Source organism: Heteronotia binoei, chromosome 12, assembly GCF_032191835.1.
Source record: "Heteronotia binoei isolate CCM8104 ecotype False Entrance Well chromosome 12, APGP_CSIRO_Hbin_v1, whole genome shotgun sequence".
In the NCBI taxonomy this organism is placed as follows: domain Eukaryota; kingdom Metazoa; phylum Chordata; class Lepidosauria; order Squamata; family Gekkonidae; genus Heteronotia; species Heteronotia binoei.
In genome coordinates, this window is record NC_083234.1 from 56,154,413 (window position 1) to 56,178,387 (window position 23,975).

A 23,975-nucleotide genomic window follows, 5' to 3' on the forward strand; every position below is an offset into this window, starting at 1 on the left:
ACCCCTCCTGACACAATGCCCCTACTTTGATCAGCTTATTCAGGTATTCCCTTAAAGTAGTTGAACATTTGACCTGTTTGAAAATATTCCTTTGCATCTTCATAAAAAGCAACTATTGCCAGTGAGGACGGTGGGACAGCAAACAAATCCAGGTGTCAGCTGGCAGGCCTTCAAAATTGCATCTCCAGTTTGCAATATTCAATGCTCCCCCCCCCCCAAAAAAAAAAAAAAAAATCTGGGATCCCTTGCCCTCCTCTTTATATCCAGACGGTTTGGTGCTTTCCAAACAAATATTAACTGCTCAGCTCTCTTTTCCTCCCAAACCATGTGCAGCCTTCTTTTGTTTCCCCAATTAGGCTGGCTGATCTGCAGCTTATGTCAGATGGCTGTCTTGGAATTGGACCTCAGGGGGAGCAAAATTTGGCTGTGTCCTCTTGCTCTGAACTCAAGCCATGGGTCTGTAAAACTACTGTGTGTAAGTACTTTGTCTTTTTCTAAGCTTTGAGGGGGAAGGGACAGCAGGGTCTGAGTCCAGCTGCAACTGGTGAAATCAGCAGGAAGCATTCGTGGCCATGAAATGTATGAAATGGGGTTTTTGGTCCAGCCAGCTCAAGATCAATTTTGGGAATTAGGAAACAAAAAAAAAAAGCTGACCTTGTCTCTCTTGAAGTAATTTTGTTTCATGTTCTTCCTGTTTAATGAAAATCTTTTTCTCTCTGGCTCAGCATCCCAGAGTTTGTGCCCCACAGAGCCTGGATGGAGAGCCTGGAATGGCAGTTGCTACTTCTGGGATTCTTCCTTAATCAGTGGGTGGCATGAGGCCCTGCAAGTCTGCCAGAGGTTTAGGAAGACAGAACTGCTGTACCTGACTTCACTCCAGGAGAAGGTATGATCCCAGATTTTAAGAGTCTCTGCAGATTGAAGAGCTGGGCATCTTGAGGGTTACTCATGACCTCAGGAGAATTGGCTGTCTGGCAACAGTCAGCTGGCTGTCTAAGAGGAAGCCAGAGGCAACCCCACTGGAGCTGTATAGACCTATTTGTAGAGGGATCAGGGAGAGGAGATGAATGCTGTAGTGCATCTGCTGCATATTGTGTTGAGTAGAGTGATGAAGCTACTTCTCTTCGTCTTAGACTAGGCAGGATGGGACTTGTTAGTTCTCACTTGGACCTACTGTTGGCTACCCCTTGTAGCTCCTTATACATGCTTGGCTACTGAGAAGCAACATTGAACTTGTGCAACTTTATGTGGTTTTATTGGATCTTATTTTACTGTTAACAGCTTAGGTTCAGAGTGGGTCAGGAAAATAGTAGCCATAGAAATATTTTAAATAAACACATTTTCTGAAGCACACAAACTGGAGCCTTCCCTGTTAGCCCCCAAGGAGGGTTGACACCATTTTTCCTTTGTATCTTTTGGAAGATTTATGCCAGACCCAAGTTTTGAAAAGTTATCTGAAAGTTTCTCTTCCCCTGGTATTTTGGGCGTCCTTAACTTTTGGATTTTTAATGGCCCTGTTTCTGGCTCCAGCATCAAGGGGAGGGGCCGAGGCAGGCACCCTAGGCAAAATTTCTCCCTACCAACACATTCTAGTTTAATTTACAGTTTCAATTAAAATAACACATAAGCACACCATTTTCAGAAAAAGTGGAATAAAATTTGTCCATGGGGTTGCAAAGAGTCAGACTCGACTGCGACTGAACAACAACAACAAAAATTACTTAGGCCTGTGCAATGTGCCTGCAACTGCGTCCACTGCCTCCCTGGAACTGAACAGACATTGTAAATAAAATAAATCATCAGCAGTGTGTGCACAAGAGTGTGCATGCATAAGAACATAAGAGAAGCCATGTTAGATCAGGCCAATGGCCCATCCAGTCCAACACTGTGTCACACAGTGGCAAAAAAATTATATATAATATATATACACACACACACACACACTGTGGCTAATAGCCACTGATGGACCTCTGCTCCATATTTTTATCTAAACCCCTCTTGAAGGTGGCTATGCTTGTGGCCACCACCACCTCCTGTGGCAGTGAATTCCACATGTTAATCACCCTTTGGGTGAAGAAGTACTTCCTTTTATCTGTTTTAACCTGTCTGCTCAGCAATTTCATCGAATGCCCACGAGTTCTTGTATTGTGAGAAAGGGAGGAAAGTACTTCTTTCTCTACTTTCTCCATCCCATGCATTATCTTGTAAACCTCTATCATGTCACCCCGCAGTCGACGTTTCTCCAAGCTAAAGAGTCCCAAGCGTTTCAACCTTTCTTAATAGGAAAAGTGTTCCAGCCCTTTAATCATTCTAGTTGCCCTTTTCTGGACTTTCTCCAATGCTATAATATCCTTTTTGAGGTGCGGCGACCAGAACTGCACACAGTACTCCAAATGAGACCGCACCATCAATTTATACAGGGGCATTATGATACTGGCTGATTTGTTTTCAATTTTCTTCCTAATAATTCCCAGCATGGCGTTGGCCTTTTTTATTGCAAGCGCACACTGTCTTGACATTTTCAGTGAGTTATCTACCACGACCCCAAGATCTCTCTCTTGGTCAGTCTCTGCCAGTTCACTCTTGCAGTTCCATGCTCCATACGATGCAGCTCGATGCTCCGTATGCTGGGTCTCTAGAACTGAATAGACATTGTAAACAGACTAAATTGTCAACAGCATGTGCCGAGAGTGTGCCTGCAACTCCATGCCCCTTATGCTACGTCTCTAGAACTGAATAGACATTGTTGACAATTAGCTGCCCCAGTGTAACCTGCCTAAGACCTCACGGCATCCCTAGGCTACTCAGGGTCAGCCAACCGTGCACCACGCCACTCCCTGTGTGCTGCCACCCTAAATGGAATACATATGGTTAAGAGTCTCTGGCTGTTTTAAAGATGGCTGCTGGTGCGCGAGGCTGTGCCTGGAACCCCATACTTCACAGCACTGCCTCCATGGAACTGCATAGGCATTGTTAACAAACAGCAGCCCAGTGCAGCCTGGCTGTAATGCTTCCTGCATCCAGGTGAGGTTATATATAGCCAGGCCAGGGTCCAATGTCATGCCTGCCAGTCCACCCTAGTTCTTGCCGCATTCCTGGAACTGAAGGACATGTTAACAATTGAAGGTCATGTTACCAAATGGCAGCCATTTCACAGTACCGTGACTACAGTTGCCCTCAAGTCCAAGCTCATATGCACTACATACCTGGTCTGGAAGAAGGTAGTATTACAGAGTTCCTCAGAAAATTGTACTGAATACCTCCCCCCATGGAGGTGAGACAAGGCTTCTGTGACATTAATATCAATGCCCACTGTGTGACTAGTAGGAAAAATTATGAAAGAGGCTGATAGGTATGCTAAGGGTAGGCAGATAACTGTTAAAGGAGGGAACAATTACCGTTCTCTGAGCCATGGATTTTTAAAATTATTATTATTATTAAATTATTATACTACTATGGTTCTGTATGCAAGGCTTTGTTCCCTTTGGTGTGCCATGTGCTAAGGGACCTCAGGCTTCCGGCCCTGGCCATGCCTACGATGGAACACCCTGGGAAATGCGGCAAGGTAAAAAGGTTGGCCACTGGTGCCAGGCTACGGAACCTTGCCTCCTGAAGATGAAATGCAGTATCTGTGATGCTGTTCTCAATACCTAGCCCATGGCCAGTTGCCAGTGCCTGGACATCTCACTACTGTCACCTTCCCATGTGGAACTGCTGCCAAACTCACTGCTACACCCGACTATATCTTTTTGCTGTCACCCATTCAGCACATTGTATTGATGGCATGTCCCCATCTAAGTGCTTGTGTAAGACAATGCGTGTGTAAGACAGATGTGGTAAGAAAGGTGGACCCACAGCCATGCCCTGTGCAATTGGCACTGCATGACAAGGCATGTTCCCATATGCACTCCACTGGGCCAATGAAGGAGAGCCCATGTGCTGTGTTTTGATGTGGGCCCTGGCAATTGTGTACGGGCCTCGAAGCTGTGCATTGAATGACTCAAAGACTGCAATTGTGATCGCATTCACGTCATGGCCACAAATGGCCCCAATTGAATCCCTATGAAACTAGTGTGGCTGCTTGTGGTGACAGACCCACTGGCCTGATATGACGGAATCCACAAACCCTTAATGCCTGGGCCAACCCCACTGGCAATGCAGCAAAGTCCCCTGACTTCACCTTGTTGGAAGTGCATGTATGGATACCTTTGTGTATTGCCGAGGTGCTACAGATGCCACCCCTCCGTTTGCTCCTCTCCTGCCCTCCAGGCTGTTGACTTAGAGCCACTCATTTTAAGATCTCCCTGAGCCACTGGAGGGCCCTGCCTCTGAGAAAAGGACTGGTTCTGACAATGCATCTCTGCAGCTGACCACCAACCAGGTGTGGAGAAGGATGCAGTATGTCATGGGTGCTGGGGGCCCTGCAGAAGAAACTGAGCCTGCAGAAGAAACTGTGCCCCTGCCACCTGCACCAGTGCCCCTGCCTCCTGCTGGAGAAGATCCAAGCCCCCCTGCCTCGCCCTCTCGGGTGGCTCGTGTGCGTGACCGCCTTCGTCAGGACCTCAGGGATCGGAGAAGGGTGGCACGCTCACGAGCAAGACGCTCCCTGAGCCCTGAGTTTTAAAAGAATTCTGGCCCTTCTAGGAGTGAGGGTGCTTGAGTCCCAGCAGGATCCTGGCTGCCCTCTGAGTCAGCAATTAGCCCAAATGGGCAACAGACAGCAGAGGGCTATATAGCTGTAGGCTTTGAGAGAAGGCTTTGTGGAAGCAACTAGTCATCTACCTGACGTTCTAGCATTCACTCTGGCTTTTGACTTTGGACCCCCTGACCTTGGCTTGACTTCTGGACCCCCTGACTACGGCTTCTGAACCCCTGACCTACGATACCTGGACAACAATTTGGCTTTGGCACCTTGGACACTCTTGCTCACCGGTTACAGACCTTGGACTGCTCCTGGACTTCGCCTGGCCTGGCCCCAGCTCGTGACACAGTAATCTATATTCTGAGGATCTATATTCTGTCTCTCCTTCTACCTACCCAGTTTAAATACCTATCTATCCCAGTCTAACTACTTACCTACCTACCCCCTCTTCCATCTATCTAACTACTCTCTTCACTATCTACCTGCCCCTAACTGTGAATCCCAATACTGTCTCCAATAGCTGCCTGAACTCACCAGTAGTGATGGGGCTCATCACCCAGAGGTTAAAAAGGTAAAGGTAGTCCCCTGTGAAAGCACCAGTTGTTTCTGACTCTGGGGTGACGTTGCTTTCACATTTTCACAGCAGACTTTTTATGGGGTGGTTTGCCATTGCCTTCCCCAGTCATCTACACTTTCCCCCCAGCAAGCTGAGTACTCATTTTTACCAACCTTGGAAGGATGGAAGGCTGAGTCAACCTGGAGCCGGCTACCTGAACCAGCTTCTGCTGGGATCGAACTCAGGTCCTGAACAGAGCTTAGGACTGCAGTACTGCAGCTTTACCACTCTGCGCCACAGGGCTAGGAGCCTATAAATGTGTGTAAACTAAGTCTGGGAAATCCCCAGTCAGCCCCTGATGACTGGCAATACCTGTCTCTGGTTCATACAAAGTTCTGGGCAATCTCCAGCCAGCAACTGGAGATTAGCAAATGTGAATCTGTGCCTTACCACTTCTGGAAGATCCCCAAACCGCCAACACTTGAATCATAGGAAGAGGGGAGGGGAAGGTGTCTGTGTGAGAAATGCCTGTGCCTGGGAGATGCCCTGGAGGGAGTTGGCAGTCCCAGCCCTGTGCTCCGCTCCAGATTTCCACCCCCCTTGTGTGCAAGTGTGGCCATGGGGGCAGAACCAGTCACAGGTGCCATCTTCTTTGAAGCTCAAGCAGGTGTAGTTGTGGTGGAGGCAGCTCTTGGCTGGCATGTAGAGTTTGTTACTGGCATGTTGCTTGGAACTCAAAAAAAGGCAATATTTAAGAGTGGTCCCCCCTACCCCGCCGCCTGCCATAGAGAACCACATGCAAAGCTGAATTTAGAGTTATTGAGATGCCATTTGCCCATTTGAAACAAATTCAGGCAGCCACCTTAATGAATTTACCTACCCTCCTACAGCTGAACCAGGAAAACCAGGGCACCATCATTTCCCCCAGACTGGAGGACAAGGTTACAGCATGAAGCTGGCTCAAACTGAATTGGACCATAGCAGCCAGTTACTGTGTGAAGCTGCAGTCTAAATGTGAAGCTGTCTTATACTGAATCCCAGCAGCCTGGTTGCAGCACAAAAACTGCTTTGGCCAGAAAAATAAACTGCTCCATACTGAATCAGATCCCTGCCACCAAGCTGCAGCATGAAGCAACTTTAAACTGCATAACCCACTGCTTTTATACTCAAACAGACCGCTGCAGCCCCGCCCCCCCCCCCAGCCAGCTGTGCCATCTGATTACAGAGTGATCACCTTGCACACTATGTGAAGGTGCTGTACTGTAAACTGACTTGTAAACAAGCATAACAGAACTCCAAAGGGAGTTCTGGCCATCACATTTAAAGAGGCTGCACACCTTTTAAACGCCTTCCCTCATTTTAGAAATAATTGAGGCTGGGATCACCCTCTTTTGGGGCTCATAGAATTGGACCCCCTGATCCAATCTTCTTGAAACTTGGAGGATGTTTTGAAGAGAGGCACCAGATGCTATGTTGAAAATTTGGTGCCCCTATCTCTATAAACAGCACCCCCAGAGCCCCAGACACCCGGAGATCAATTTGCCATTATACCCTATGAGAATCGATCTCCCTAGGGAATAATAATAATAATTTTTAATTTATATCCCGCCCTCCCCACCGAAGCAGGCTCAGGGCGACTCACATAACCTAAAATACTGCATTACAGTAGTACGATAATAAAACAAAATAAAATACCCCAATTTATTTCTCAGTTAAACGTCAATAAAACAAGAACTTAAAACCACAGATTAGTTTGGTGCTACGAATATAACATAGCGATGGTATAATAATTCCACATTAAAAAGCCAGCTGGAAGAGGATGGTCTTGCAGGCCTGGCGGAACTGGTTAAGGTCCCGCAAGGCCCATACCTCTTCTGGTAATTGGTTCCACCAGTGGGGAGCTGTAACCAAGGAGGCCCTCTCTCCTGTTGTTTTCAATTTGACCTCCTTCGGCCCAGGGATTGTCAGCAGATTTTGCGAGCTAGATCGCAGCACTCTCTGGGGAACATATGGGGAGAGATGGTCCCTAATGTAGGCAGGCCCTCGGCCATATAGGGCTTTAAAGGTAAGCCCTATACAGCACCTTGTAACGAATCCAGCACACAATTGGCAGCCAGTGCAGTTCCCGCAGCCTAGGCTGCACGTGCTCCCACTTAGGGAGTCCTATTAACAGTCTGGCCGCCGCGTTCTGCACTGGCTGCAGTTTCCGGGTTCGGCACAGGGGCAGCCCCATGTAGAGGGCATTACAGTAGTCTAGCCTCGAGGTGACCATTGCATGGATCACTGTTGCCAGGTCATCACACTCCAGGAAGGGAGCCAACTGCCTCGCCCTTCTCAAACGAAAAAAGGCGGATTTAACAGTGGCTGCTATCTGGGCCTCTTTTGCAAGGAAGGTTCCAGTAGCACCCCCAGGCTCTTGACCCTGCGCACTGTTTTCAGTGACGCACCATCAAAGACCAGTAGGGGAATTTCCCTTCCTAGGCTGCCACGGCTCAGGCACAGGACCTCTGTCTTCGCTGGATTCAACTTCAACCTACTCAGCCTGAGCCAGCCTGCCACGGCTTGCAGCGCCTGGTCCAGATTTTCTGGGACATCGCCAGGCCGGCCGTCCATCAGTAGATAGAGCTGGGTGTCATCAGCATACTAGTGGCAACCCAGCCCATACCTCCGGGCAATCTGGGCAAGGGGGCGTATGTAGATGTTGAACAACATCGGGGAGAGCACCGCCCCCTGAGGCACCCCACAGCTCTCCCCCAATTGCCACCCTTTTTCCCTGACCATCCAGAAAAGAGGAAAGCCATTGCAAGGCCAGCCGCTGAATTCCTGCGTCGGCAAGGCGGCGGGTCAGTAACCGGTGGTCGACCGTATCGAACTCAGCTGATAGGTCTAACAACAGCAGCACTGCCGAACCGCCTTGATCCAGGTGCCGCTGGAGATCATCCACGAGGGCGACGAGTACTATCTCCGTCCCATGGCTCGGGCGGAAGCCAGACTGTTGTGGATCTAGGATGGAAGCGTCATCCAGAAAACTCTGCAGTTGTAGCGCCACTGCCCTCTCAATAATTTTGCCCAAAAAGGGCAAATTTGAGACCAGCCGATAATGTGCCAATTCGGTCGGGTCTGATGTAATCTTTTTTAGTAGGGGGCAGACCACTGCCTCTTTAAGAGGCGTTGGAAAAAGACCCTCCGAGAGCCAGCCATGCCAGGAGTCAACCAGATCATTGAGAGAATCGCCAGGGGGCCAGGGATCCCGTAGAGCCGTTTGGAACCGCTCTGGGTCCATCAGGCTCTGCGGGTGAGCCAAAATAAGCTCGCTGCCCAAATGGGTTTGGGGTGGAGCATCCACACAAGTCTTAAGGGCAAAGTGGTCCTACCATGGCACTGCCTCAGCAGTTACATCGTCCACCATAACCTCGGCCGCAAAGATCAAATCTAACATGTGCCCCACCTGGTGAGTGGGCGATGTCACAAATTGGGAGAATCCCAGTGTCACCATGGATGACACCAGGTCCAGTGCCTGACTAGAGGCCACGTCATTGGCATGGACACTGAAGTCACCTAGGATCACAAGCCTTGGGTACTCCAATGCCCAGCCTGTTGCGGCCTCGATCAGGGCTGGTAAGGCGCTGGCTGGTGTGTTAGGAGGACGGTACACCAGCCAAATCGCCAACCCCTCCCCAACGTCCCATGCCAGACCGGCACATTCAATACCATTGATCTCTGAGGTCAGGAGAGCCCTAAAGGAGTAAGCCTCTCATATGAATAGAGCTACCCCCCCCCCACCCGCTAGTCCGTGATTGGTGAAAGACTGAGTAACCCAGGGGAACCGTTTGGGAGAGGGCCACTGTGTCTTCCTCTTGCACCCAAGTCTCAGTCACGCAGGCCAGGTCCACGTCCTGTTAGAGCAAAAATGGACTGTCCAGCAGACATTACCCCCCTTGCGCATGCTTTCTGATGACCCTGCTGTGGGGAGAAGGGGCACCAAATTGGGAGAACCCCTGCCCCTACCTGGGGATTGGCAGCCCTAGCCATATGAGTTCTCAGCGCTGCAAAAATAGACTAATAGAGGTGGATTTTAACTCCTGAAGTGATCCCCGTCCCCCTTTTTTTTTTTTGCTCAATTGGGGACGTAGATCCAGATGTGGCATAACAAAGCTACTAGGGGGCCCAGTTGGCTGTGTTTCCCAGGGGGGTGGTTTACCCTCATGGAGTATCCCTGCAACATGGAAGTAAAGAGCATTTCTGCTACTTTTACCCAGTCAGCTCGTCTGCTCTGTCCCTTTCCTCGTTGCTGCCTTCTCTGGGCCTCTGTGTGGCCTAGGACTGGGGTAGTGTGTGTGCCCAGGCCCAGGTGTGTGGCCCTGGGCCTCTGTGTGGCCCAGGTGTGTGGCCTAGGACTGGGGGAGTGTGTGTGCCTTCCAAACAATCTGATGGTCAAAAAGGGTAGGCGGCGGCAGTGCTGGGTCCTAAGTAGCTGCTGCTCAGCCCTCCCTCTGACCAATCCCAGAGACAGCTCATAGGGCCAGCATCAGGCTGAGGGCGGGGCCTGCTTCCCGCACTTGGCCTGACCCACCCCCTCCACCTGACAAAAGGCTGCCCTCCCTCTTACCCCTCCGTGCGGAGCCACAACTGGGACCAGGGTGAGTCTAGGTCCTTGCTTAGAGTGGTTTTTATTTAAACTGGATTTTGATTTGCCATTAATTTGTAAATTGCCCTATTGGAGAACTGAAGGTGAAAATAATAGTGAGGATTTAAATGCTCATAGCCAAACTGGAGAGGAGAGGAACTCTGAGGGAAGCCCTTGCCTCTCATCACATGCAAGGAAGCCAAACTCTTTCCCTGGGCTGTCTCCTCAGTGCATAGTCAGAGCACAAGAAGAAGCAATTGACTGAAAGGACTGGGAGTGCTCTGCAGACATCCTGAGTTTTCCAAAAGATCCACATTGTACTATTTCCATATCTGGAGGTACTGAGGGGGAAGTGCTTTCTCTAGGGATGTAGAAAACTTTTTGATCTGCTTATGACATATACTATCCATTGTGCTTAAATGCACTGGGGACTGCTTAAAGGCCAGAAGTTATGGAGTTTTCAGCTCTGGGTTAGGAAATTCCTGGAGATTTTGCCGGTGGAGCCTGAGAAGTATGGGGTTTGGTGGGGAGACCTCAGCAGGTATAATGCCATAGGGGCCACCCTTCAAAGCAGCCATTTTGGCAGGGGAGCTACTATGTGTTGTCTGGCAATCAGATGAAATTCTGGGAAATCCCTAGGCCCCACCTGGAAATTGGCAAGCTTAAGAAGTTACCAGTAAATGCAGCTCTTCTTTCTTCTATATCAAGAGTGAAATTCTATTGTTCGTCCTTCCAGGAATGGGTCAGTTCAAACTTTGGAGGATCTTTCTGGACAGGCTTGAATGATCTGAAGGATGAATCTGTCTTTCGGTGGACAACACAGGAGTCCCTTAGCCAACCTTTGGCACAGTAAGGACCCATAAGTCATGTGCACATTCCTCCAGAAAAGCTGACTCCCTCTCTCAGAGAAGGACTGCTGGGTGGGTGAACTGCCAAAAGGCAGAAAGATAGAACTTTGTAGCATGAACACATTCAGATGTCACGAACAAACTTTGTGATGAATTCAAGTCTTGGGTTCCAGTGCTCCGTCCCTTTACCACGTCTCTCATCCCTTTGTGTGGGGAACTGAGATTGAAAATTACCTGCTCTGGTAACTAACACCAAATCCCATCACCTCATCCTGCCAGAATACAGCACCTCTGATATTTTGGAACCAGGCCCACATTGCATGTTATAAGTTTTTGGATTCTTTGAAGAAAACACAGTGAAATCTTGAACAGATGATTATTATTTCTATGTGTAGCACATCACAAAAAATCGAAAAAGGCATGTCTCGCCATGTGGAATGTTGTAACCTAAAGCAGCCTATCTTAAACTTTCTTTTAAATTTAATTTTATTGAATTCTTGAAATGTAACAAGAAAATTAAATACTAAACCAGGACAAGCATAGAATAAAGTGGCCATATAAGCAAAAATTTAGTATATTAGGACTGTCCCCATTACCCCAATTTAATCATGTTACAGACCTTATAATTAATAGATATACAACTAGAGAAAAAATTCTAAACTTCCTTAAACTTTTGATAGCTTTTTCCTCCTTCAATTAAAATTGAAGGCATGCTTTGTTTTTACAAAGTAAGATATTTGTTTTGAAAGTATGACAGAGTCACATCTCCTGGTTGGAAGAAGACTGGCATTCATGCAGAGATACAACAGGCAACCTCTTTTAATGGCCAGTAATTCTGCTGAATTTTCAGTCTGGAATGCAGAATTAGGGCAGAACCATCTGCCCCCAGCAGGAACTGATTGGAAGGAAATAAGGATACGGCAGCAAATCATGCAGAGATGCAGCACTGGGTACTTGGATTTGAAAGAACTGAGTTAATGCTTAGCATGCCTGACACAGACTCAAAATGAGGACCAAACAACATATTCATGTTTTTAAAGAATTGCATTCCCTGCAGTCATGCAGCAGCTACAGGAAATGGCTTTTGAAAAATAAAGGAGAGTTCAAATGGGCTCAGAATATTGCCACAGGGGAAGGAAGGGCTGCTGTCTTCTTTCACACACCCCAGGCTGTTTTCCCATGCTGAAACAGTGCTGGGGCAAGTACTTTCCAGAATACTCCATGTGAGACATTAAAAAATGGGGAAATAACTCCCCCCTCCAGTACTGCTTTCACGTGGGAAAATGGCTTGGCGGGAGGGCTTGAGCCCTTCCTCCCCCTGTGGTGGTGGTGGTGGTCTGAGCTAGTTTGAGATGTCTTTTATATTTTAAAAGCCATTCCCCAAAGCTGCTTTGTGGCTATGGGGAACCTAAGTTGGATCCAGGAAACCCAGATTCAACTCTGTAAAAACACAAATGTGTAGTTTGGCCCTGATTTTGGGAATGGAACAGTGTGATAAAGTAACCGAAAAGGAGACTTTTATCTGCAACTGTCAGGTATGTTACATTATATTGCACGTAGGTCCCCTATAATTTGTGAAGCAAATTTTATTCCAGCACACCAGCATATTGCTGAGAAGATTTGCAGTGCACTCACTCCACTAAGGGGTGTTGTGACTCTCCTTCTCAACCTTGGAGTACAAATGTCCTTTCCTCTCCCCCCTCCTTATGATGGAAAAGGTACTTGCATGATGACGTTGCAGATGGTGGCCTGAAGGACTGTGTGTGGTTTGACACAGTGACTGGATTTCTAGTTGATGCCAGTTGCAAGGAGAAGAGGCCTTTCCTCTGCAAAGGTAGTGAAGGTAAGAACCTCAATTATGCAAGAGCAGATGAGTGACTTAATCCACCAACTTCTGAGATACCCTTGCTTTATCCACAACACTTTCCTCTTTATCAGCTTGCATACATAGCCTCTGCAATACAGCATTGAAAAGCCAAGGTTCCAGGAAGACATATTGCTATTTGACTCTTGGGGCAGGTTCTGACACCATTTTATTGGCTGTGGGGTAACTAGTGGGCCATAAATGATCCATCTGGGAGCCAGATCCAGCCTCAGTAGAGCTATGTGCTTGGGTAAAGCTGAGGCCCAAGGGAGGTTGTATTTCTTCCTGTTCTTATGATGGTTGATGGGAGATGTTAGAACAGTCCCCATAAAACTTTGTTGTCAAGCTAGTTTAGGAGACCTTTCCCCTTCAGTCTTGCAAGGAGGCATCTAGGTAAGCAACAGCCCAGGATGACTTGCACCAGTTTACTAGGCTGGGTGTCTCATTCAGAGGGCATTGTTTGGACTATGGAACAATTCCACTGGGTTGAACCAGTCGAGATCTGTGTTTCAGAATGAATGGAAAGGAAGGAGCACTTTGTCCCTATACTTGTGAGAAGGAAACTGATTTGAAGAGAAAGGAATGATTCCCCCACCCCCAATTTTGACCATGTCAGTAAAAATTCTAGAGGGATCCTTTGAAATCTAGTGAGGAAAAATTCACTTCAGGAAAACCAGGTACCCTTTTTCCAACTCAGGCTGTATCAATTCAGTAAAAGGACAACCTGATATTCTGTGCTTGTTATTGTCCTTGCAACTTGCTGCTGTTTGGTTAGCTACCATGATTAGTCCATGGAGATAAACCAAGATACAAATATTTAAAACAAAATAAAAATAAAATTATTGCTATTGTTTTTAGTATTAACCAGAAGAGTGCCCCATCCTCCAGATGGTGGGGTAGTGTGTGAATTAATTGTTTTAGTTGGTCACTTACTTCAGTATGCCCATTTCCATTTTTGACTGTGGTTAGATATAACATGATCGCCTTTCCCTCCTCTCCATAAACAAGTTGGTCACTAGGCATGCAAATGAAAGCATTAGCTTTAATTGTTAGCACCCTAAAAAGCAGGTTAAACCCATGTAGCATGAATTGGCTTGTTGTGATGCTTGTACACAGCGTTTTGTTGAGAGCTCTGCTGTTGTCCTGTCCTTCCCAGCCACAGACTGGTTTGATAAGCAGTCTGGCCGTGGTACAGCAGGAGACCTAGAACTACTGTACCCAGCCATGGAGAGCCTGGAGCAGGCAAAGCAGGAGTGCCTGCTGGAACGTACCGCATGTGTTGCTGTCCTCCAGGCAGACGAGGGATTCTTCTTGATCAGCTCTATGGAGGATATTATCTCCAAGCCAGACTCAACCCTCTACACATGGTCCAGTAAGTGGATATGGGGGAGTGGAGGGGTGACAAATAGGAACCCCCTCAAATCCTTTACCTTGAGTGGGCAAAGCAACCAGTGTCTGTTAACTATGATGGTTCTATGTAGCTCCATTTGAATTCTGAATAAGAACTACTGGAGGCAAGCAGGGTGTTGGAGGGAAGGTTGTTGCCTTCATTTGATGGAAAGGCACCACTGGAGGGTAATTTCTGCATGATTCACCTCTGGGATTCATGAAGCAGTAATAAAGAGTGCTTGAATATGTAGAGAGTACATGCTTTTCACCAATGAATAACCGTACACTGATCCCAAACTTCTTGAATTAGTTAGATGCCAGCTCCCATGAGGACTAGAACCATACTTCTTCAAATCTGGAACCACAGGTCTGAAACTAGAGGTCTCATCTCTTTAGGAACCACTCTTGATTCTGCAGGGGGGATAACTTATTGAATTTCTGTCTGTCAAACTGCTGCTAAATGCAGGGGAACTTGTTACAAAAAGAGGCAGCACCATCTTATTTAGTTGGCCAGCATTAAAAGGCAAAGTCAGTGTTTGATTTCTGTTGCTTTCATTTGTTATAAGTTCCCCTTAAAACTCATTGGCTGCCCTGAATTTTTCCTGATGGGCTGGGAGCCAAGATCAAGATGCTACCGCTTGTGAGCATTGGTAGCTACAAATACACTAGCTCGAAAAATGGTGGTGTGGAATGCAAGAGGTGCTTTTTCTTATGTTTAATGTTCTGTGATGTTCACAAACTTGCCGTCTTCCCCTGTTTTCTTGCAGTTTGTGCAAAGGGCTTTAGTGGCCCACGCTGCCACAAGGCCTTGACACCCCTACCACGTCCAGCCTGTGACTGCAGTGGCAGATTCCAGACAACAGCCAAAAAAGGCAAGGAGGGAGAGAGAGGAAGACACCAAGCAGATAGAAGGCAGGCTGGTTTGTGGGGTGGCGGCATCAGTCTGCACAGTAATGATGGAGCCTATTTAGGAGCCCACTAGAACATGTAGGGTTGCCATCCTGCAGGTGGTGGCTGGAGATCTGGAATTACAGCTGATCTCCAGGAAACAGATCAGTTCACTTGGAGAAAATGGCCACTTCAGAAGGTGGCTTCTATGGCATTCTACCTCATTGAAGTCCCTCCCCTCTCCAAACCCTGCCCTCCTCAGGTTCCACCCCCAGAATCTCCAGGTATTTCCCTACCCAGAGCTGGCAACCCTAGAACACAGTTAACTTCCTAGTTTTGCTGGGAACTGCAATTAGGGTTGCCAGGTCTGTGTTGGAAAATACCTGGAGACTTTGGGGGTGGATCTGGGAGAAGGTGGGGTTTGGGGAGGGGAGGGGCCTCAGCATGGTACAATGCTATAGAGCTCACCCGTCAAAGCAGCCATTTTCTCCAGGGGAGCTGATCTCTGCCAGCTGGAGATCAGTTGTAAAAGCAGGATATCTCCAGGCCCCACCTGGAGGCCGGCAACCCTAACTACAATGTATGTGTGTGTGATAGGCTGCAAGTTGTGCAGGTCTGGGTATAACACCTGTAACAAGAAGCATGTGTCTCTGTGCCAGATTTGGGGGTGCTTCTGTGACTCTTTCAAGCAGAAGTCTCATGTGAAACTCATTACCTCTGTTGGGAATTCCTGGAGATTTGAGGGTGGAGCTTGGGGAGGAAACTCAGCAGGGATGTGATGCCATAGAACCCATATTCTAAAGCTGGCATTTCCTCCCAAGGGAACTGACGGCTGAAGTCTGGAGATCAATTGTAATTCTAGGGGAACTCCAGGCCCTAGCTGGAGGTTAGCAACTCTAGGCGAGCTCCCAAAATCACTCCTTTTGAAACGTTCTAACCAAACGGGGTCTTGCAGGCTGTCCTGTAGGTGTTTTTTCACAACATTTTGCTCATAGCAGGACTTAAAAAGAGACCTAAGTAGGTAAGGTAAGGCATAAATAAAATTTTACCTTACCTTACCTACTTAGGTCTCTTTAAGTGCAAGACCATATTTTATTTTTATTTTCCTCTTGAAGATTTTGCTGGTTGGCTAGGCTGTTATCTGTATTTGTGAGGAGGGGACATGGTATGTTTATATTATTTTTATATGCAGAAGTCCCATGTCTAACTGATGTCTCCGGTTTAAGTAATAGTAAGTGTTAGTAGTAAGTGTTAGAAGACACCTTTGTTTGAGACCCTCAAATATAATGAACATTTGGCAAGATTGTACCTCAAATATTACTATTAGGGTATACGTACCTTGCATGTGTAAGATCTCACATTTAAATACTTAGCATCTCTAGTTAGTTTCCAGGCAGCAGCAGCTGCAAATCAGTGAACTCGATTAGATCAGTAGTATGTCTATACAGCAGCCTACGTGTTAATATATCATTAGTATTATGAATGGAGTAATGGAGTGCCACATGTCCTGTTGTAAAAGGTTCTCTACACTGGCACAATCCCTAGCATTGGAGAAATGACAAAGGTAGGGCTGCTGATGCATATTAGAGGGAGGGGCGTGGTTGACTTTCTTATGTAACTTGTTCAAATTGCACCATCAACAAAGTTCAGTATGTCATTATGAATAAAGGTGCAATGATTTCACTTGGTTTGGTGATGTCAGGTACCTGATGCTAGTCTATGTTCAGCCATTTCTTAAGTGAGAGAAGGCTAAGCTTCAGTTGTCATGGGAACAGAGCTTTCTGCTGTGTCCTCAGCATCATATCTCTGGGGCTTGGTGATGTGGATCCTCAGAGATGAGGAAAAGTCATTTGGCCTTGAGATGCTGTTCAGATTTAGGGGCTGCCTTCCTGCCAACCAAGAATGCTGGCTTTTGGGGGTGATTTGTCATCTTCACCCAAACCAGGACATCTTACAAATGCCAAGGGTGAGATTTCTTACTTTGAGCAAAATCCTTCCCTGTGGCTGTTGGTGCTGAACTATTCATTTCCTTGATTTGCCATCTGGAGAAGCAGCCAAGTCAAATTGGCACATCTGAGTCTCACCAAAAACATGTCCAGTCAGCTAGCCAGATATCTCCACCAGCTGGCATAGAGCATTTTTTTTTACTGTCTTTCACTCACCTAGAGGCCCATCTACATTATACAGATTTATAGCTGTTTCATACTGGTTTAATTCTCCCTCAGATTATCCTGGGAGTGGCAGTTTGATGAGGTTGCTAATATTCTGTTAGAGGTCCCTTTAGCTGTTCTTTGCAGAACTGCAATCCCAAGAGTTCTGGAGTAAGGAAAGTGCTTAAACCAGCATACAACTGTAGTGCAGGTATGCCCACACAGTGACCATAGGCAGAGGGGAGGCCTTCAGGCTCCAGATAAATGACCGTGTGCTGTGTCACTCTTGATTGCAGTTTGTGGCATCCCAGTACAGAGCTGTGTGGATGATTGCCGCCGCATGACAAACTGGGAAAATTGCTCGCTCTGCTTGCCTGCCTGCACAGGTGAGTAACTAGCCTTCCTTGAGTGAGCTGGATTTGGGAGCACATGGGTGGATTCGTGCTCTCTGCCTTCTTTGTTTCCTCTTTGGACTTGGTTCTCTTTTCCTTTCATAGTAAGATTCTCAAAAACCATGTCCCTGTAACCTGGCATGTTATATGATAAACTTTGCTGTTCACAATAAAATGTTTTGCAGGGTCTTGTACAAGTTGATTAAATAAACCTTGCAAAACTTGATTTGCCCAGTCAAAGCAGAATTTCTTAAAAGACTCTAGCTTCTTTACATTTAAAGAGGTAGTTTAAACTGGAGCTACTGAATAACAGTGATCTAAATTATTGAAAAATCTTGGAAAGTCTAAGCAGGAAATATATCGCTATGTTGTTATAATTCAAATATTCTTTGTAGTATGAGCTCAATGGATGCAAATGTTAAAATGTCCACTGGCTGCCTAGGCTCTTCTGGGTTCAGCCTGGGTCATGAGATGGAGGTGCTGATCAGCCCAATTCCCCCTCCCTTGCTTTCAGAGGACCATTACTACACCTACTTTTGTACAGATGCAAACTAGACAGTATCTTCCTCTATGGCAACCTGTGCTTATATGGCTCAGACCTTTTTTTCAGTTAACATTTTAGAAGAAGAAGAAGAGATTGGATTTATATCCCCGCCTTTCACTTGGAATCTCAGAGGGGCTTATAACCTCCTTTCCCTTCTCCTCCCCAGAACAGATACCCTATGAGGTAGGTGGGGCTGAGAGAACTCTCCAAGAACTGCTCTTGAGCAGAATGGCTCTGAGAGAGTTATGACTGACCCAAGGTCACTCCAGAAACTGCATATGGAAGAGTGGGGAATCAAACCTGGTTCTCCCAGATAAGAGTTAACACTTAACCACTACACCAGAATGGCTCTGGCTTATTCTTTCTTTCTTTTTTCTTTTTGTATATCCCGCCCTTCCCACCAAAGCGGCTCAGGGCGGCTCACAACACAAAAGTTCTAACATAGGATTATGGCTTAACCACTACACCAAACTGGTACAGTTGTGACCCTGCAGATGGGCCCAGGGGAAGGGGACATATGTGATCTTGATGATTTGAACAGCATAAAATGCTGAAGGTCTCAGAACAGCTAGATCCAGGTAGATTGCTGAAGGAGGGAATTGTGGACTTGCTGCCTACTGCACTTTAGCATCTCCTCTGCAGATGGCTGACAGGTGGCACTGCAGCTTCCAGCTCAGCGGGCATAAACTAACAAAGTGCCAATAGGGGTTGACCAGATCCTATAGTCCTCAGGTCTGATCGCCACCTGAGCAGCTTGTCACTCCAGCACAAGCTAAGCTGTTCTCAGACTTCCCATCTCACTGACTCACCTGCTGGCCAATGCAATTATACTGGTAGTCCCCTGTCACATCACTCTTCTCTGCCAGCATGCAGTGTCTTGCCTTGTGCTCTTGCACAGTCATGATGTGCAGCTTCTTTCTCATAGCAGTGAAATGCTGCATGTTGTACTAGTATGAAGGACCCTTGCATTGGCTCTTTTCCACTTACCTCACACAGCAGACCATGGACTTTGCAGAGCAAGAACTTTCTGTTGCAGCCCACTGAGCATCCCCCACTTGTTCCTGAGGAAGCAGCAGGCTCTCAAGAACAGAAGAGGGGTAAAATGAGGTGCACAGTTGGAGGCAGGATCTGTGGAAATTGCCCTCCTTCCACAAAGATCACATTCCATCAGAGAAACTGCATGGTTGGATGCATGCCAGTAGGTTCAATCTGATCATCTGAATTTTGAAATGGATAGGTATGCAACCTGCAAATCTTCTAACTGTGTTTCATTTCTTTGTCACCCAGAGGCCTGCCTGAGCAATCTGGACCCTGAGGAACTTGCTCTCATAACAATGATTCAGTTCAGAGTGTCGCACTCGCTCAACCTCACAGCAGAAGATGAAAGGGACAGAGGAAACTCATCCAAAATCATATATGACCCCAGATACCCATGATTAGTTCCCCATCTTGCGAAAAGAATGGAGCAAAATAAAGGATGGAAAAGATCTGGGCAGTGTTCGTGGATGTCTTACCTAGGATCACATTTCATGTGTGCTTCTGCTTTGGGTATTCTCCAGTAGGCAAATACTGTGGATCCTTGTTCGGCAAATCAGAGTGGAGACAGACGTAATGTATACAAAGCAGTGGGGCTGCTCTGGGCACACCCTCAATGCTTTCTCTCTGGATTTACTTTTTCATGTCCACAGCTGAACACTGAGGGGGAAAAATAATGCTTCTGTAGCTTTGAAGCAGAAGCCCAGCAGTGCAAGGCACTGACTAGCAGGCCACTCTGTGATGTCACCAAAAAACCGCCCCAGTCTCTTGAGGAATAAAAAAAAAAGAGGAAGCTAGACCTGCTCCTTGTCTAAGGGAAACCCTCTGCAGATTTTTCACTGATTATTGTCTGTCTTCTCTGCACCTTAATGTTGCCAGTGGACCTCTATGAGGTGGTGAGGGTGTGGGCCAAGGCACAATCACCAAATTTACAAGATTCCAGCAAGTCAGTGCCAAAATGGTCACATTATCCACACCACACTTTGCTGGCAACCAAGGTTCCCTCTAAGCTGTAGGGTCTTGTGAGCAAAAATTCTACTTTGTGAGCTACTAGCATTAAAGTTGTGAGCTGTTGCATAAATTAGTTTACTTTAGGGCCCTTTTTCCTGAGCTGAGACAAAAATTGTGTGAGCTGGAGGCTAAAATATTGTGAGCTAGCTCACACTAACTCAGCTTCGAGGGAACACTACTGGCAACTGGTAGGCCTAGGCAGCACCTGTTAGAACTGGAAATGGTCCTGGGATACCAGTTGCTGACAATGTAGATATAAGGACCATCTAACTGGATCCGTTTACTCAGTGTCTATTTCATTCACTAGTCTGCTCCCAACAGAAGCAAATCAAAGGCCTCTGGTGAAGCTCCTGAGCAGTTTGTAGATTGCAGCTTTTCACCATCATTGCAGCTTGGTACCTTGTACTCAGAGGTTAACTTCTCTGAACCATGAGGTTCCATTTAATTTATGACAGCTTATGGATCTAGTTCTTTTTTGTTTGTTTTGCTTAAAAAGCAAGCTAGTGGCCCTCATCTCGTCTTGAGGTAGTGAATTCCATAAGTATATTATTTAATATGTGAAGCTATTTTCCTTTGTTTGTCTTGCATGGGGTTGTTTTGAGCCTTGAATGTCACTCCTGAGCTCCTTGAAGGAAGGATGGATGGGAGAGAAAGGACATTTTGTATGACCTTTAGTTAATAACAAATAAAACTGATTGATTGGCAAGAAAAAAGGTAACATGCAAACAAATAAACTGGTTAATTTCCCAGGCACGTAGCCAGCTGAGAGGCACAAGGTGGTTGGCACTAGGTGAACCCAGTTGTATGTACCAGGGCAGCTTGGCACAGATCTGTTGCAGGAGGGTGACTGGCCCACAAGGAAGTTGTGGCTTTGCCCCTTGGCAGGCGAGGTTGTTCTGTTAAAATATTTGCTAAAGAAGAGCAGCAGCTCCACCCAGAATTAACTGCAAACTGAAGAAGAGCAACAGAGCAGCTGGGCTAATAGTTGCGCAGGACAGAGGCTAGCATTCAACACTTTACAGGAGCAAGAGATGCTGAGGAGTCCAGCCTGGGTCTGATCAGAGAGAGACCTACGTTGGACATTCCCTTCTAGAAAAGGTTAGGTTTGAAGGAGAACCTGGTTGTGTGTGTTTGCTCAGGGATCAAGACAGCTATGAGAATTCTTCTCTAAAGGCAATTTTAACCCCCTTTATGGCTTGGTGTAGTTGGAACCAAAGGCTCCTTTTGCCTGTCAAAGGTTCTGGTGTTCCTAGCTGTCAAATGCTTCAGACTGGCTACATCTTAATTGCTTTCCTTCTCTTACCACTTTCCACCTCCTCTGGCTGCCCAGCTGTTTGCAGCTGCTCCTCGGGGGAGGTGAACTGCATGGACCTCCAGCTGCGTCTTGTGCCTGATGGCCTGCCAGCCAATGCTACCGCCATCCTGCTGGACTACAACAACATTGCAGTTCTCCAGAACCGCACCTTCAAGGACCAGCATATGTTGCGCCGCCTGAGCCTGCACAGCAACATCATCGTGAGTGTCCATCGCCAGGCTCTGGTGGGCCTTGGGGAGCTTCAGGAACTGGACCTCAGTGGAAACTCCCTGACCACCCTGTCACCAGAGACATTCTTCCCTGTACCAAGTTTGACAGTGCTGAAACTGGGGAACAACAAACTTGTGAGTCTGGACCCTGAGCTTCTGGAGGCCTTGCCCCACCTCCAGACACTGTCTTTGCATGGTAACGCTTTGACCTCGCTCTCTTCAGCTTTCTTTGAGAACCTACCTGCCTTGTACAGCCTCAAGCTTGATAACAATCCTTGGGTGTGCACCTGTGGCATCCAGCCCCTCTTTCAGTGGCTCACTGATAATGTGGATAAAGTTCCAGGTGAGCAGGACATGGGGAAAGTGTTAGAAAGCCTACTTGCAGCAGTTGGCTTAATTGAAGTCCAAATCCATCCCCTCTTAATTCTTACCCCCTCTGTCAAAGTTCTAGCAATAATAGGCTTTTTGAATTTTGGTCTCTTTTGAGACCAAAATTCACAGGACTCCCCTCAGAACCCAGATAACTGGAACAAGCAAATATCTCCTATCCCAAAACTGCTTTCAATAGTTTGTGTTTTTATATTCTTTGATATCATGTTTATGGCATTCTAAATTATATTTCAGTGGTTAAAAGTGGGATGATAGAGGCGTTGTTGCCATGGTATGCACATTCACCCCATTCTCATCTCTGTTCAAGGGTTTTTGAAGATCTTTCAAAATCTGAAATCCCCTGTAGCCAGAGATCATACCACCTTCACCTCTTATTTTCAATGAAAACCTGTTTCCATCTTAGATATGGAATAATATTTGGACAGAAGATATCCTTGGCTCTGACCTAAAGAGTGTAAATGGAAACCTTAGAGAGAAGCATTTTAGCAGAGTGAAATATCCAGATTAAATATAGTCAAGACAGCTCGAAAATAAGGAAGAAAGGAAGGCTCTGGAGGTAAGCCATGCTCAAGAACTCTGAAGGGAATGAAGGTTATTTGCTGTGGAAAAGATGAGTACTGTACCACTCTTATCCAAATAAGATTGTGGGAGCAAAGCTGTAATCCTAAAACCATTTTCCTGGAGTAAACCCCACTGAATACAATGGGATTTACTTCAGATTAGACTTGCTAAGGATTGCTATCTCTAAGAGTCTTTAAATAGCTGTGCACGGAAGTCTGAGAAACTTGCCTGGTCCCTGTTTCCCTGACCTAGGTCATATGTTTTCTTGCAATGGACAAAACTAGTGATTCTGAGAACACTCCAAGGGGTGGTGTTGTTTGACAGCAACAGCCAAGGAAATGGAGTTGAGGGTCAGGTGGATTACTTCGGAGGGCAGATTTTGAGGTATTAGTAAAAGGCAGATAATCGTATTTTTTACTGCAATGTGGAGGCTTCCATCTTCAAAGTGCCTCGGGACTCCTCTATACTGGAGGAGAGGGAAAGACTGAAGATGTGAGAGAAAAAGAAATTTGTGCCTTTGCACCCCTAGAATTTTTGGTAGAAATCATGTATTTTAACAAAAGAACACTTTCCGATGGGTTTATGTTTGAAATCCTGTCGTGTAATTTATGTTGCCTCCCCCTAAGTGTGTTTTCACCTCCTTTCTTACTCTAGATGCAAAATCTGTCTCCTGCAAACTCCCAGCTCCATTTGTCCAGCACCCCATCATTGACATTGAAAACAAATCTTTTGCTCTCTGCCATGAGCCCTGGTTGCTGCCACAGGACTATGCCTTCTTCCTGCTCATCGGCCCGTCCACTTTCCTTACCAGCATTTGCCTCTCTGTCCTTGTTGCCTCAATAGCAGTGGCCTGCACAAAGATGTGGACAGCGTCACACACGTATCAGAGGCCCCCGACAACACGTGCCGAGCGCCAGCGTGCTAGTCATCCTGTCTACAGATAACTCTTGTTGCACTTGGATGGCACTTCTCATGTGTAAAGGGCTCTTCTCTTCAACCTTAACACCCTCAGTTTCATGCTGACTTTTTTCTCTGGCACCAGAAGTATGCCTGGCTAAGAGAAATCAAGTTTCAGGGAAGGTGCTTTTGGGGTCAAAAGAAACAGCATCCCAACCCCAGTCCCTGCTTTAAATTGCCCCATCGCTGTTTGGCACAACCTGTGTTCTGAGATGTGGGTCATACTGCCTTGTCTTCAATCAGTGACTTCTTAATCCGAGGAAATGGTTTAGCCAATATTGTAAGTCTATGGCAAAGGTTGGATTTGAGCACAGCCTTTATAGAGGAAAGCCATCGCTTGATTCTGTGGATTGCTGCTTCTGTCATTTTGATCTACCGCTTGGCTGCTCTGTTTCCAGTAGGGCAAGGAGAGGTGAGAGTCAAGTCAGGGCTTTGAGGGGGTCTTTTTACCTGGAGTTCCTTCTTGCAGTTCAGACAACAAACTGCAGCAGTTTTCTCCAAGCTTGTTTTCCATTTGTTGCCTTTCTGTGCTTTCCTCATCATTCCACTGAGCTTTCTCAATTTAGATAGAAGGTGGCTTGACAGACAAACCACAAA

The 23,975-nt window shown here is 46.7% G+C and overlaps 2 protein-coding genes across 2 annotated transcripts; both read left to right on the forward strand.

Moving 5' to 3' along the window:
- Window positions 1-336: 336 nt before the first annotated feature.
- On the forward strand, window positions 337-19,385 carry LOC132580614 (secretory phospholipase A2 receptor-like). The gene is made up of 8 exons (XM_060251557.1): window positions 337-475; window positions 726-886; window positions 10,562-10,674; window positions 12,392-12,516; window positions 13,694-13,909; window positions 14,694-14,855; window positions 17,261-17,350; window positions 19,188-19,385. The coding sequence occupies exons 1-8, from the start codon at window positions 376-378 to the stop codon at window positions 19,334-19,336; spliced, it is 1,116 nt and encodes a 371-aa protein (XP_060107540.1). The 5' UTR covers window positions 337-375; the 3' UTR covers window positions 19,337-19,385.
- Window positions 19,386-21,137: 1,752 nt separating this feature from the next.
- LRRC26 (leucine rich repeat containing 26) lies at window positions 21,138-23,365 on the forward strand. The gene is made up of 2 exons (XM_060250608.1): window positions 21,138-21,813; window positions 23,076-23,365. The coding sequence occupies exons 1-2, from the start codon at window positions 21,138-21,140 to the stop codon at window positions 23,363-23,365; spliced, it is 966 nt and encodes a 321-aa protein (XP_060106591.1).
- Window positions 23,366-23,975: the final 610 nt, after the last annotated feature.

Coding starts and splice junctions, on each gene's coding strand:
- LOC132580614 (XM_060251557.1), top strand. CDS start 376: ATGTCAGATGGCTGTCTTGGAATTGGACCTCAGGGGGAGCAAAATTTG. Junction 10,675..12,391: donor CTTAGCCAACCTTTGGCACA/GTAAGGACCCAT, acceptor ATGATGGAAAAG/GTACTTGCATGATGACGTTG. Junction 17,351..19,187: donor CTGCTTGCCTGCCTGCACAG/GTGAGTAACTAG, acceptor TTTGTCACCCAG/AGGCCTGCCTGAGCAATCTG.
- LRRC26 (XM_060250608.1), top strand. CDS start 21,138: ATGGCTTGGTGTAGTTGGAACCAAAGGCTCCTTTTGCCTGTCAAAGGT. Junction 21,814..23,075: donor TAATGTGGATAAAGTTCCAG/GTGAGCAGGACA, acceptor TTCTTACTCTAG/ATGCAAAATCTGTCTCCTGC.